The sequence below is a fragment of the Phacochoerus africanus genome, chromosome X, assembly GCF_016906955.1.
Source record: "Phacochoerus africanus isolate WHEZ1 chromosome X, ROS_Pafr_v1, whole genome shotgun sequence".
In the NCBI taxonomy this organism is placed as follows: Eukaryota; Metazoa; Chordata; class Mammalia; order Artiodactyla; family Suidae; genus Phacochoerus; species Phacochoerus africanus.
In genome coordinates, this window is record NC_062560.1 from 129,398,651 (window position 1) to 129,412,724 (window position 14,074).

The 14,074-nt window shown below is 56.0% G+C and overlaps 3 protein-coding genes across 3 annotated transcripts in view; 2 read left to right on the forward strand and 1 right to left on the reverse strand.

The window, feature by feature from the left end:
• F8 (coagulation factor VIII) overlaps positions 1-14,074 on the reverse strand; it is a 95,686-nt gene that overhangs the window by 8,740 nt on the left and 72,872 nt on the right. The window contains exons 23-24 of the mRNA XM_047763994.1: positions 1,583-1,727; positions 770-918 (exon numbers count right to left, since the gene is read on the reverse strand). Coding sequence (XP_047619950.1) covers positions 770-918; positions 1,583-1,727 — 294 coding nt within the window. The remainder of the gene's footprint in view (positions 1-769; positions 919-1,582; positions 1,728-14,074) is intronic.
• Positions 6,347-6,803, forward strand: LOC125117891 (histone H2A-Bbd type 2/3). The gene has a single exon (XM_047763996.1). It carries the CDS (start codon positions 6,347-6,349, stop codon positions 6,686-6,688), a length of 342 nt encoding a protein of 113 aa, XP_047619952.1. The 3' UTR covers positions 6,689-6,803.
• Positions 7,724-9,496, forward strand: F8A1 (coagulation factor VIII associated 1). The gene has a single exon (XM_047763995.1). The coding sequence runs from the start codon at positions 7,771-7,773 to the stop codon at positions 8,929-8,931; it is 1,161 nt and encodes a 386-aa protein (XP_047619951.1). The 5' UTR covers positions 7,724-7,770; the 3' UTR covers positions 8,932-9,496.

Sequence of the window (14,074 nt, forward strand, 5' to 3'; positions counted from 1 at the left end):
AGGCGCCCAGTAAACATGTGCGGACTGCAGGGTTACAGCGAGGCAATGGGTTACACAGCCGCTGGTCTTAAAAATACGCCCCCAGGACTTCCCGCTGTGGCGCAGTGGTTAACAAATCCAACTAGGAACCATGAGGGTGCGGGTTTGACCCCCGGCCTTGCTCAGCGGATTAAGGATCCGGCGTGGCCGTGAGCTGTGCTGTGGGTCACATACACGGCTAAGATCACGCGTTGCTGTGGCTGTGGCGTAGGCTGGCAGCTACAGCTCCGATTAGACCCCTAGCCCGGGAACCTCCATGTGCCCCGAAAGCAGCCCCGGAAAAGGCAAAAAGACAAAACAAAACAGAAAAACGCCCCCAGAGGGGCAGAGCCCATGACCTCCATTCATGCTCCAAAGCTGTCCCGTGATTAAAGTTACAAACTGAGGGCTTCTAGAAAAGCACAGTGCCTGTGTGCCACACATAGCTCTGACCCGTTCCTTTGAGGCACCGAGAAAGGTGCAAAGAGGGCTATTTCTCTGTAAAACTGGACCTTGGCCGCTACTGATCCTTCACAAACCTTGGCCCAGTCCTGCATATGGGGATCCTGCTTCCAGGAGGTTCAACTGGGGGTCTTTTCCGGCCATGAATGCTGTGTAGACGTGCAAGGCACATCCACTAGACATCCGTGGGGCTTTCTGTGCACAGTCAGCCTTCCGTGACACATTTGGGGGAATGAGCAGGTGAGGGAAGCACGCGACCTCGCTGTCGTTTCCCAACCACGCCTCTTACCCGGGGTCGCCAGGCATTCGTCCGCCCCTGGAGGTGAAGTCGGGCTTGTGAAGGAGACCAGGTGGCAAATATATTGCTTAGGTGGGAGGAGGCTGTGATCTGTGAGTCTGATATCGCTTTATTCTGCATTCCCAGGGGCATGCTGCAACCTCAAAGAAACGAGACAAGAGCGCAGTCACAGGCCAAGATGCAGCTGAGGCTCTGCCGGCCTTGGCTTCCACTGACATTCTAGGCCTACTGTCATCATGACGCCGTTTCCCCGGCAGTAATTTGGACACCTTATTGTTAACATGGCCCCTACTTTCTGGTCAGCTCTGCTCTGCCTGACTTTTTTTTTTTTTTTTTTTTTGCCTTTTAGGGCCGCACCCACGGCCTATGGAGGCTCCCAGGCTAGGGGTCCAATCGGAGCTGTAGCCACCGGCCTACGCCACAGCCACAGCAACCCAGGATCTGAGCTGCGTCTGCAACCTACACCACAGCTCACGGCAACGCTGGATCCTTCACGCACTGAACGAGGCCAGGGATCGAACCTGAGTCCTCATGGATACCAGTCAGGTTTGTTACCATTGAGCCACGACGGGAGCTCTGGCCCTACTTGAGTTTGGTCTGCCTCGTGAACAGTAGTGCAGGAGGTGGCTGCTCCCAGGGCATCCCATGGTTAGGATACCTGAGGCCTGGGTTCGCCCAGGACTGTACTGGTTTTCGCAATGATAGTCCGGTGTCCTGAGAAACCCCCCAGTCTCGGGAAGACAGGACAGTTAGCCGTCCTACCACCGCGGGAGCTGGAGGGACACGGGATGACTTGACACTTACTGTTTAAATCACAGCCCATCAACTCCATGCGAAGAGTGCTGCGGATGCTGTAATGTGTTGGGTGCAAACGGATGTACCGAGCCACAATCGGAGGGTTAAAAATATTCTGTTTAATCCCAGATGCGTCCACATTGCCAAAGAAGACCTGCAGGGAGTTATTAGGGCAGATCCATGTAAAATGAAGGCGGAGTAAGAAGCAATTCCTCCCAACCATACCCTTCTTCCGCTTTGGCTTTCGCATGTCTCAGCAGCGCCCAGCACCAAATACAACGATTCCAGCCAGACAGGCGTTCGAATGCGGGGCGTGAAGGAGAGCCTCAGGAGGAAGGCTGCAACGAGGGAGAGTAGGCTGGGCAGGCGAAGTGGTCTACCGGGGGTCCTGCAGAAGGCTCCTCAAAGTCGAGGAGGCCATTCGGGCCCTGGCTAAGCCAGTCGGGCCACAGCGCTAGAATCGCCTGCGGGCACTTAGATATGCGGGATCTTGAGCCCTCGTCCAGATCTACTGAATCAGACCGTGAAGCCTGGAAGTGCCAGCCGAGGACAGAGGCAGATGCGAAAGGGAACCAGGAGCAGGACGCTGACCACAGTGGTCTCACAATGATCTTGCGAGAGTATGCGGGTGTGTGTGTGTGTGTGTGTGTGTGTGTGTGTGTGTAATGATTGACACGTCGAGGCTCTACAGAAAAGTACATGTCATATTTAAGGGAAAAGGAAGGCCGTTTGAGAAATGTACTAGGAATGCCAATTCAAAAGGCCAAGATTTAAATCGTGGCATGTAGTAAAAGTTGAAAATCATCTCTTGAAAAACGGCTGGGTTTCGGCTTGAATATACTAGAACAGGAATCAATGTGATCCGATATAATCAGACATCAGAGTTATAATATTATGGGGAATTTAAAAATTGTTCTGCCATGTAATAATTTTTTCTTCCTAGGGATAAAATATATTGACAAATGTATAGCATTGCCCCAGAAATCACAGCATTATTTTTTGATAAAGAGATCTGCTTCATTTTTTTTTGTTGTTGTTGCCATTTCTAGGGCCACTTCCCGTGGCATATGGAGGTTCCCAGCCTAGGGGTCGAATCGGAGCCGTAGCCACCAACCTGCACCAGAGCCACAGCAACTCGGGATCTGAGCTGCGTCTGCAACCTACACCACAGCTCACGGCAATGCCGGATCCTTAACCCGCTAAGCAAGGCCAGAGGTCGAACCCAAAACCTCATGGTTCCTAGTCGGATTCGTTAACCACTGAGCCGCGACGGGAACTCCGAAATCTGCTTCATTTTTAACCCAGTTCTTGCATCTTGATTGGAAGTTTCTTAGGGAGACAAGGTATTAATTCAACAAACGACTAATAACTAAACAGGAGATCCCGTCATGGCACAGTGGTTAACGAATCCGACTAGGAACCATGAAGTTGTGGGTTCCATCCCTGCCCTTGCTCAGTGGCTTAAGGATCCGGCGTTACTGTGAGCTGTGGTGTAGGTTGCAGACGCGGCTCGGATCCCGCATTGCTGTGGCTCTGGCTTAGGCTGGAGGCTACAGCTCCGATTCGACCCCTAGCCTGGGAACCTCCATATGCTGCAGGTGCGGCCCTAAAAAGACAAAAGACAAAACAAACAAACAAACAAGCAATTAACGACTACACAAATCCTGGATCCCATGTATTATGCGCCAGAAACTGTACTACATGGCTTCACTGGTGAATTCTAAATACAGAAGAAAAGGAGTTATGGCAGTGACTCAGTGGTAATGAACCTGACCTAGTATCCAGGAAATACGGTTCCATCCCTGGCCTGCATTAGTGGGTCAAGGATCCGGCATTGCCGTGAGCTGTGGTGTAGGTCACAGACACAGCTTGGATCCCATGTTGCTGTGGCTGTGGCGCAGGCCGGTGGCTGCAGCTCCAAAGAGACCCCTAGCTTGGGAACTTCCATATGCCACAGGTTCAGGCCTAAAAAGCAAAAGAAAGGAAGGACGGACGGAAGGAAGGAAGAATTAATGTCAGTCCTTTCCCAAAATCTTCCAACAGATAGAAAAGGAAGAAAAATATCTTTTTTTTTTTTTTTTGTCTTTTTGCCATTTCTTGGGCCGCTCCCGAGGCATATGGAGGCTCCCAGGCTAGGGGTCCAATCGGAGTTGTAGCCATCGGCCTACACCACAGCCACAGCAATGCGGGATCCGAGCCGCGTCTGCAACCTACACCCTAGCTCACGGCAACGCAGGATCCTTAACCCACTGAGCAAGCGCAGGGATGGAACCTGCAACCTCATGGTTCCTAGTCGGATTCGTTAACCACTGAGCCGCGACAGGAACTCCAAGAAGAAAAACATCTTAATTCATACTATAGGTCCAGCATTACCTTGATACCAAAGCCAGACATATACACCAGAAGAAACAAAATTACAGCCCAGTGGCCATCATGAATATGGATGCAAAACCCCCAAGAGAATTCCAGCAAACTGAATCAAGCAGCATATTATAAATATTACATTCCATGTCCAACGGGAACAATCCCAGGAAGGAAAGGATGGCTCAACACAAGAAAACTGAAGAATCAACACCACATGGATACAATGGAGGAGGAGGACACCCAGATGATCGGGTCCGTCGGTGCAGAAACAGCACTTGAAACGGTCCAACAGCCTTACATGACCAAAAACGCCCAGCAAACCAGGAACAGAGGGAAAATTCCTCAACACAGTAAAAGGCATTTTTTTTTTAAATTTGTATTTGTCACTGTCCTTTTAGGGTCGCACCAGCGGCACATGGAGGTTCCCAGGCTAGGGGTCGAATCAGAGCTGTAGCTGCCGGCCTACACCAGAGCCACAGATCCTTAACCCACTGAGCAAGCGCAGGGATCGAACCCACAACCTCATGGTTCCTAGTAAGATTCGTCTCTGCTGTGCAACCACGGGAACTCCAAAAGGCATGGATGAGATACGCATAGAGAACAACATACTCAGTGGTGCTCCAAGACTGGAAGCATTTCCACTAACATCAGGAACAAGAGAAGAATGCTTGCTTTCAGTGCCTCTACTCCAGACTGCAGTGGAAGTCCTAGCCAGAGCAGTGAGGCAAAAAAAGAAATGAAAGACATTCTTATTGGAAAGGAAGAAGTAAAACTATCTCTATTCTCAGAGGACAGGATCTTCTGTATAGAACACCCTGAAGAATCCACAAAACACCCTTAGCCTTAATAAGCAAATTCAATCGAGGCGCAGCATACGCGATCGGCACACAAAAATCAGTTGAATTTCCATGGACCAGCAGTGAAGAAAAATCCATAATGACAGTGACGACAGTTCCATTTCAGATAGGATCAAAAGGAAGAAAATACACAGGAAGACGTTTCGCCAAGGAGGGGAAGAATTTTGCACTGAAAACGACAAATCGTTGTGGAAAGAAATGAAAGATGACCTAAAAAAGCTGGACGGTGGGAAGACAGCAGGATTCGTGGACTGGAAGACGTAGCATTGTTAAGGTAGAAATCCCACCCCAAATTGTCTACAGAATTCATTCAAGGCCTATCAAATCCCCAGTGCCCTGCTTTACAGAAGTGTCACAGCCAACGCTGAGTGCATCCGGAGTTTCCAGGGACCTTGACTAGCCCACATCATCCTGGAAGAGAAGGAAACAGCTGGAGGACTCGCACGTCCCTATTTCAAACCTTAGGATAAAGCTCCAGTTACCAAAGCTGGGTGGTACCAGCCTAAGGGGAGACCCGTTTGCCAACGAGAGAGAGGTAAGGGTCCAGAACTAAACCCCGAGAAGCCATTCGCGGGTATAGGCCCAGGAGAACGGAAAAGAGGTGTTCAAAGAGGAGCCTGGACGGAGGGTTCACCACAGCCTCTTCCCAACAGGCACAAGGCGCGAGTCCCCCAAACGTCCCCCGAGGGACGATGGCATCCGCCGCCTAAGCGATGACGAGAGTCGGGCAGCGGACCGCCATTCAGCCAGGAAAGGACCGTGGTGCCGCTTCGTGCCATCAGGGGAGGAACGCTGATGCCAACGTTATGCGAAGGGAAAGCTGCCAGACACAGAAGACCACCTGCTTATTGGAGGGGTGCCTCTCTAGGAACAAGGGTCCCAGGAAGCCGGTGAGCTGTTGCCTGGGTACTCCAGGGGCGGTCGGGGGGCGGGGGGGGGGGGCGAGGTGTGTGGGGGTGGAGGGCACTCAGGAGGGGGCGGGGGGACAGACGGCTTGGAGGGTACAGGGTTTCTTTGCGGGGGTGGGTGGGTGCCAAGGTTTGGGAAGTAGATCGTCGTGACGGTGGCCCGGCCCCACCAGTGTATTCTTGGTGCCCCTGGATGGTCCGCCATTGGTCGTCTTCTCGGGACCAAGCTCCCATCCCGGGGAACGTGAGAGTTCCCTCGGAAAGAGAGGGTCCCGGGAGCAGGGGCGGCAGGGTCCTGCCAGCGCCATTTCGGGGCAGGCCCAGGCCTGCGGGGGGTCGGGGTGCGGGGTGCGGGGGTGCGGGGTGAGGGTGGGTTCCGGGCGAGCAGTGACCTCCCCGGATGTACGTGTCAGAGAGCTAGCACCCCGACCAATGAGGGGCCGCCCCGACCCGTGGTCGCTAGGCTACGCAGTGGAGGCCCGAGGGGAGCGGTTGTCTTGAGACGTTGCGACCAGCTGGCACCTCCCTGGGCACCTCAGCGCACCTCGTGGCACCTCTTGGACCTCATCGCGCTGCACCCCACCGCAGAGCTAGGCCCGTCGGTCTGTCCGTCGGAGAGGGCGACCCCAACGCCCAGCTGCCGCATGCCCGGGAAAAGGAGCCGTCGAAAGTCGCCCGGTCGCCAGGGGCGGGCCTGCGCCCGCACCACCCGAGCCGGGCTGTCCTTCTCCGTGAGCCACATGGAGCGCCTCCTGCGAGAGGGCCGCTACGCCAAGCGCCTGAGCTCGTCCGCCCCTGTCTTCCTAGCGGCCACCATCGAGTACCTGACGGCCAGGGTCCTGGAGCTGGCGGGCGACGAAGCCCAGATTGTGGGTAGGAGGTGCATCACCCCAGAGCTGGTGGCCATGGCGGTCCACAACAACGCCCTGCTCAGCGCCTTCTTCGGAACCATCACCATCTCGCAAGTGGCCCCGACCCAGAAGTAGCTGCCCGACGCGCCCTGGATGTCCTGGCCCCAGCCCCTCACAGCCCCGGAAGGCCCGGCCTGCCTCCCTGCCTGCCTCCTTGGGCAGACTCGTTGCCAGGCAATACACGTGTTTAAAGAAACCCTCGTGCGTGCTTCGGTCACTCGGCGTGGGGGGTGGGAGGCGGCGGGGCTGGGACGTCGCTTCCTGGAGGGACAGGGGGCGAGAGTCGGGCCGGGGGTGGGCGAGGGGTCGGAGTCGGGCGGGGGCAGAGGGTGACAGGGCCTGGGGTGGCCCTGGGTGTGAGGCTGGCCAGGGTGGGGTCTGGGGTGAGGCTGGGCTGCGACGAGCTCCTCGGTTGGCCCTGAGCAAGGCGGAGCCAGGCGACGTCCCCGGACGGGCCGGGTTCCTCGTGGTGCAGCTCAGGACCGTGCGGGGCGTGGTCATGGGGCGAACCTGCCAGGGCCACCGACGACGGCGGTGCGGGGTGGAGGGGTGGCTGCCCAGAGGGGCTGGCGTGGACGCCAGCGGGGCCGGGGCTTTGGCGGGATGATTGGGTCGGGATGGGGGGCGGGTTGGGCGGGACACCGTCAGGAACTAGGCAAGTCGCAGCGAGGGTCGAGCGGGATCGAGGTTAGTTGCTGCTGCACGAGGTGATGGATATTAACTAAGTTCATCGCGGTAAGTATTTCGCAACATAGGGATGCCAGCGCACGTGTGCTGTACACCTCAAAAAGAAAGAAGCGTTTCGTTTTGGGCCACCTTCCCGTGGAGATGCCAGGAGGTGCCCTGCGTAGCAACCTGAGTGAGCGAGCGGTCACCTAGCAACAGCGAGCGCCCGTCCAGGCCGGGACTTTAGGAGTCCTGATTGGCATACGCCGCCGCAGCCAGTTCCGGCCCGGGCTCCGAAGTTGCTAGTTTGCATATCACCAGGGCGACGAGGAACGCTGGGGCGGCTGGGGCGGCCGAGCCCGCCCCGCGCGCGGGGGGGGGGGGGGGGGGGGGGCGCTGCGCTCGACGCAGGGCACGTCGCAGCCCGAGGCCGTCGCGGAGCCCGTGCGCCCGGCTGCGTCAGCGCGCCCGGAAGCGCTGGCCTGGCGAACATGGCGGCGTCCGCGGCCGGCCTGGGCGGCGGAGCGGGCCCGGGGCCCGAGTCCGGAGACTTCCTGGCCCGGTACCGCCAGGTGTCGAACAAGCTGAAGAAGCGGTTCCTGCGGAAGCCGAACGTGGCGGAGGCCGGCGAGCAGTTCGGCCAGCTGGGCCGCGAGCTGCGCGCCCAGGAGTGCCTGCCGTACGCGGCCTGGTGCCAGCTGGCGGTGGCGCGCTGCCAGCAGGCGCTCTTCCACGGGCCCGGGGAGGCGCTGGCGCTCACCGAGGCCGCGCGCCTCTTCCTGCGGCAGGAGCGCGACGCGCGCCAGCGCCTGGCCTGCCCCGCCGCCTACGGGGAGCCCCTGCAGGCCGCCGCCAGCGCCCTGGGCGCCGCCGTGCGCCTGCACCTGGAGCTGGGCCAGCCGGCCGCCGCCGCCGCCCTGTGCCTGGAGCTGGCGGCCGCCCTGCGCGACCTGGGCCAGCCGGCCGCCGCCGCCGGCCACTTCCAGCGCGCCGCCCAGCTGCTGCTGCCCCAGCTGCCCCTGGCCGCCCTGCAGGCGCTCGGCGACGCCGCCTCCTGCCAGCTGCTGGCGCGCGACTACAGCGGCGCCTTGGCGGTCTTCACGCGCATGCAGCGCCTGGCGTGGGAGCACGGCAGCCACCCGGTGCAGGTGCCGCCGCCGCTACCGCCGCCGCCGCCGGCGGCCCTGTCGCAGCCGCAGCACCAGCCGAGGCCGCCGGGGCCCCAGCCCGGGTCCCGCGCGGCCGCCGCCCTGCCGCTGGCGCTGCCCCCCGCCAGCGCGGGTTCTGCGGCCGCGCCCTCTCCCGCCGCGCTGGGCGCCTTCTCGGACGTGCTGGTCCGCTGCGAGGTGTCGCGCGTGCTGCTGCTGCTGCTCCTGCAGCCACCGCCCGCCAAGCTCCTGCCGGAACACGCGCACACCCTGGAGAAGTACTCCTGGGAGGCTTTCGACAGCCACGGGCAGGAGAGCAGTGGCCAGCTGCCCGAGGAGCTCTTCCTGCTGCTGCAGTCCTTGGTCATGGCCACCCACGAAAAGGACACGGAAGCGGTCAAGTCGCTGCAGGTGGAGATGTGGCCCCTGTTGAGTGCCGAGCAGAACCACCTCCTTCACCTCGTTCTGCAGGAAACCATCTGGCCCTCGGGACAGGGGATCTGAAGCGCCGCCAGTCTCCACCAAGGGACTGGTTCCCTGTTAGCCAACCTCACGCACCCGCCTCTGCGTTTAGGGGGAAATAAAGACGTTGACCCGGCGCTCCGGCCTGTGTAGCTGCTTATTCCTCTGGCCACCACGGGAATTTAGTTGACGAAAAGGGACCTTGTTTCCGTAAGAGTGGCCGACAAAACCACCGTGATAGAATGGGGCAGAGAACGCGGCTCTCTTCCCCCCCAAACTGCAGCATAAAAATGACAGTCCCTTCTGTCGCTTCCGTCTTCCCTTCTCACCCATCTGTGTGTCCACCCCCCCCCCCGCCCGCCCCCGCCGGCCCCCGCATCCCTGTTTCTTAGTGAGGACTCGTTTGCACAGCGCTGGCTCAGTACTTCAGCGGACTCTGATTCCTTAGCGTATTTCGACGTCTGCCTGTGTCAGGCCGCAATTCCTCCCTTCTTTCCTGCGCCCCATATGCGATCACTTGGCGATCTCGCGGGAATCATTTGATTCGGTACCACGCTGCTGTCACTGGTGCCCTGAATCCACGATAAAGCCATGCTGGCACTCCTAACTTGTGGTTTTCGATTTACTTCAACTGTAAAGCGGGAGTCGCTTATCTACCTGTCAGGAGACAGAAAGCAGAAACAGGTCGTTCCCTTTTAGCGCCAAGATGCATTTGTTCCTTTGAAACTGGCAGTGTGCCTGGCATGTGGGCCAGGAATCTACAGAGATCCTTTGCCGCGTGGTCCTTACTCAGATGCAACGCAAATGCTTCCGTGCAAAGCGGGGTGGAGGTGGGATGGGCTCCAGGGCAAAGGTGTCAGGTGTGCCTTCACATTCTCAGGTCCCTGTTCGGTTCTGAGAGGTACGAGTGATCCACATGCCGGCTTTTACCGGTAGCACGGGTCCTTCTGCGACGCTTTAGTCACACACGTAACGTCAGCATGGCCTTTGGGACTGTGTGGTCCTGTATGTGCCAGACCGTGACCTTGTTCCCCCAAAGCGGGACGGCCGTCCGCTTTTAGAGACGACATTTCCAAGGCTTTTTTGGGCCAAGCGCTGTGTGCGAAGCGCCGGAGCCGTTTTCTCGAATTCGTTTTCTGATAATGAGAACGCTTCAGAATATAATCTCGTTCTCAGTCATTCGCCCTGGGGAAAATGCCTCCTTTAGGCTGAAGTTGCAAGCAGCACTCATCTTCAGGGCTGAGACTGAAGGACACAGTAGATTTGGGATTTGCACGCTTCGTGGGGGAGGAGGAATAGGTGGGGAGTGGTCTCCCTGGGTTACGTGTCCCCACACGGGTGGGACTTCCAGGGGAGTCTCCACTTGTGCTTCCACACCGTGGAAGCCCCGGCTGATGGAACAGGCGAGAGGCCCCGTTGAGACAGATTCTGCCACGGCGCCCGTGCTCTCACTTAGCTGCCAGGAAGGGTCCTTCTGAGCCCTTAAGAGTCTCGGCCGACTTACTGCCCAAGTGGTGAGGGTGGTGCTCCTTTGTGCCTCTGCTTTTTCTGGCACACTCTGCTCAACCTGGGCTGCGGGCCTGGCCGGCTGCCCCACTGCCCCGTGACAAGAACGCTTCGGAATTAGGAAATGTGACTGGTGATGGCATCTGGGTTTGGGCTCAAGGACAAGCCTGCTGAGACCTCTGGTCTGAACTCCTTGCATTCAGGAGGTGGGGAGGGATCACCAGAGAGCCTGGTATTGGGTTTACAAGGAGAACCTTCAAAACCCTGAAGGTGGTTTCCCGTTTGCCATTGGCTCATTCATGTCTCTCTCAGAAAGCGTGTACCCAGAGAGCTGGGTCAACAGCAGATTTCAGTGGCTTTGACAGTATTCTCTTCCTATATTTCAATTTATGTCAAAATTAACACTGATTTCTAACATGACCATAGATATTTTAATTTTTAATTTTTTAAAATTTTTTGGTCTTTTTGCCTTTTCTAGGGCCGCTCCCGCGGCATATGGAGGTTCCCAGGCTAGGGGTCCAATCGGAGCCGTAGCCGCCGGCCTACACCACAGCCACAGTCACGCGGGATCCGAGCCTGTCTGCAACCTACACCACAGCTCAGGGCAACACCAGATCCTTAACCCACGGAGCGAGGCCAGGGATCGAACCTGTAACCTCAATGTTCTTAGTCGGATTCGTCAACCACTGAGCCACGATGGGAACTCCTAAATATTTTCAAATGACATGGGCAGTGTTCTTTTTAACTTGAAAACCACATGGAAAGATCTGCATCATGGCAATGTTCACTGGCAATCCAAAATTAACATTCAGATACTATAAAATATTGAAAATAGTGGCATGAAGCCCCTTTGTGAGGGACTTCTGCTATGGGAAGTCTTGCCAATGAGGAGTTCCCGTCGTGCTGCAGCGGAAACAATCTGACTGGGAACCATGAGGTTGTGGGTTCGACCCCTGGCCTTGCTCCGTGGGTGAAGGATTCGGCATTGCCATGAGCTGTGGTGTGGGTCGCAGACGTGGCTCGGATCCTGCATTGCTGCGGCTGTAGAGTAGGCCGGTGGCTGTAGCTTGGATTTGACCCCTGGCCTGGGAACCTCCATATGCTGTGGGTCTGGCCCTGAAAAGCAAAAAAAAAAAAAAAAAAAATTTTTGCCAATGAAGAAATATGTTGTAAAAGATAAGAGAACACTTGAGAACCACGGTACTGGAGGACGATGACTAAGACGAAAGCCTGTAAAGTAGCAGAGCTCTGGGATGGCAGGGTTCTGGTTATATCCAACTGTCCAGGCGTCGCCACTGCCATTAGACTCGAGCACCAGTTCACCAGTGTTCCATAAGGGAGAAGATGGAATTATTTCAGTCTTTTCATGTCAAAGATGATCTCTGGCACATCAAGTTCTCTGTTTTTGAAACTTTAAACATGTGAAGCCCATGCTTAACTCACAGCCCGCACCCAAGCAGGGCGTGGTGCACGTGTGCGGGCTCCAGCCGGCGCCCCTGTACTCGAATCAAGAACTCGGTAGTTGCTCGGTGACTCTTCGAGGAATGAACACCATGAGGGTAGTTAATTATTTTATCTTTGTCACCGAACAAGAAGGACTGAAAATAATCAATCATTCAACTCTAGATTCTAAGAGACTAAAAAGAGAAGAAACCAAAAGAGAGTAGAAAAGCATTTTTAAATTTTTAAACAGAAATTACTTAATTAGAAAACAAATCTTCAAATATGTCTTTGATTTTAAGACCAAGAGTTGATTCTTTTTTTGGCCACAGCCACGGCATGCAGCAGTTCCTGGGCCAGGGATTGAACCCACACCACAGATGTAACCAGAGCCACAGCAGTGACAATGCCGTATCCTCAACCCACTGTGCCACCGGGGAGCCGCAGGTGTGATGGAAGTATTTACATTGTGGAAATGAGCCAGCGCTACAAATAAAGGCTTGTCCCCTAAGTGCTCCCCACTTTGCCCCAAAGCCAGCTGTGGAACATGTGTCGGCTCCCCACTGAGCATAAGTATAATTTGACCATAGCAGAGAGGAGAAAGGGAATCATACCAAAGACCATTTGATGAAATGCTACAGCCGTTCCAAATAAAGCAGGGATAGCAAGAAACTTTTCAAACGCGATAGAAATATTTGAAACTAACAGTAAACGTTATATCAAACAGTGGAATTTAAGATCCATTCCCATTCAACAGAAAAAAGTCGCTGCTTCAGAGGAGGGAGGGGACGGGATGAGGCCGGTGTGCCGCAGACAGCAAGCTGGGGGGACAGCAGGACGCTGTGAGCCTGGGCCAAACAGGCCCTTAGTAGTCCGTAAGCATCTCGGGAAGAATTGTCATGAACCTTGCTTCTCGCACCTTCCCGTACATGGAAAAGCACTGCAACCACGAACTTGAAACGTCTCTTCTCTGTGACCCGCAGTAATCTTTTACCAAGATTTCTGCCTGACTGCACGAATTCCTTAACGAGAAAATCCTACGTAAACTAGCCTCCCCCGACCCTTCCGAGCAGCTCCTGGGCGCTGAGAGCCTGGCCCCTGGGGCTATGGGCCTCAGGAAGGCCCTGAATAAAATGTAACTCCCAACTCTCACGTTGTACATTCCTCATTTAGCTGACAACACAATATGCAGCTATGCTATTTAAGGGTCGGTGCGCGCGTATATTGATCCCTACGGCATTCAGAGCCACCGCTCGCTCCTGTTTACCAGGCCCGGTCGGCATGGTGTCTGCACACGGTGGACCAGTGCGGTGTGTTCTGCGGGACGCCGAGATGTTCGGGGTCCCTTGGGTCTGTGATAAGGAACAAGGGGACTGGCACTGCCTTGACGCATGAAAAGTAAATACTCTTATTCCTACTTTTTTTTTTTTTTGGTCTTTTTAGAGCCGCAACCCTAGTATATGGAGGTTCCCAGGCCAGGGGTCGAATTGGAGCTGTAGCCCCCGGCCTGCACCACAGTCTCAGCAACGCGGGATCTGAGCCACGTCTGCCACCACAGCTCACGGCAACGCCGGATCCTTAACCCACCAAGCGAGGCCAGGGATCAAACCCGCAACCTCATGGTTCCTAGTCGGGTTCGTTAACCACTGCGCCACGATGGGAACTCCTGTCCAGGATGCTAGTCAGATTCGTTTTCTGCTGAGCCACAACAGGAGCTGCCCTTGTTCCTACTTTGCAAATGCAAATCTACTCTGATCTGTGTCATCAGTGGGAAGGAAGAGCCTATCAGGTGCCTGGGGCTGTGTTCCCTGCACGCTAGTAGGGTTCTTAACCTGCTGAGTCGCACCCCCACTGCATTTTGATGATCTGTCATTTTCCATGAAGGTTTAACAAAGGCACCGGCAAAGGTGAGCACACACCCCCCTTCCACTCCTCCCCCCCAAGGCGGCCGACTGCCTGGAGCCCTGAGCAGCCTGGGCCTCGGCCCCGGGCCGTCCCGGCTAGGCCAGTCAGCGCCAACCTCCAGACATGCAAGCAAAGATGCTTCCAGAGGATTCCAGCCCCCAGCTGCCAAATCGTCCCAGCTGAGGCTCCACATATGATGGAGCAGAGAGCCGAGCCGTCCCCACTGTGCCCTGTTCAAAGTTCTGACTCACAGCATCCAAGAACCAAACAAAATAGTTTCTTTGTTTTTTAAATGGCGCTAACTGCAGAGTCACAGCCAAATCCTCTACAAGGA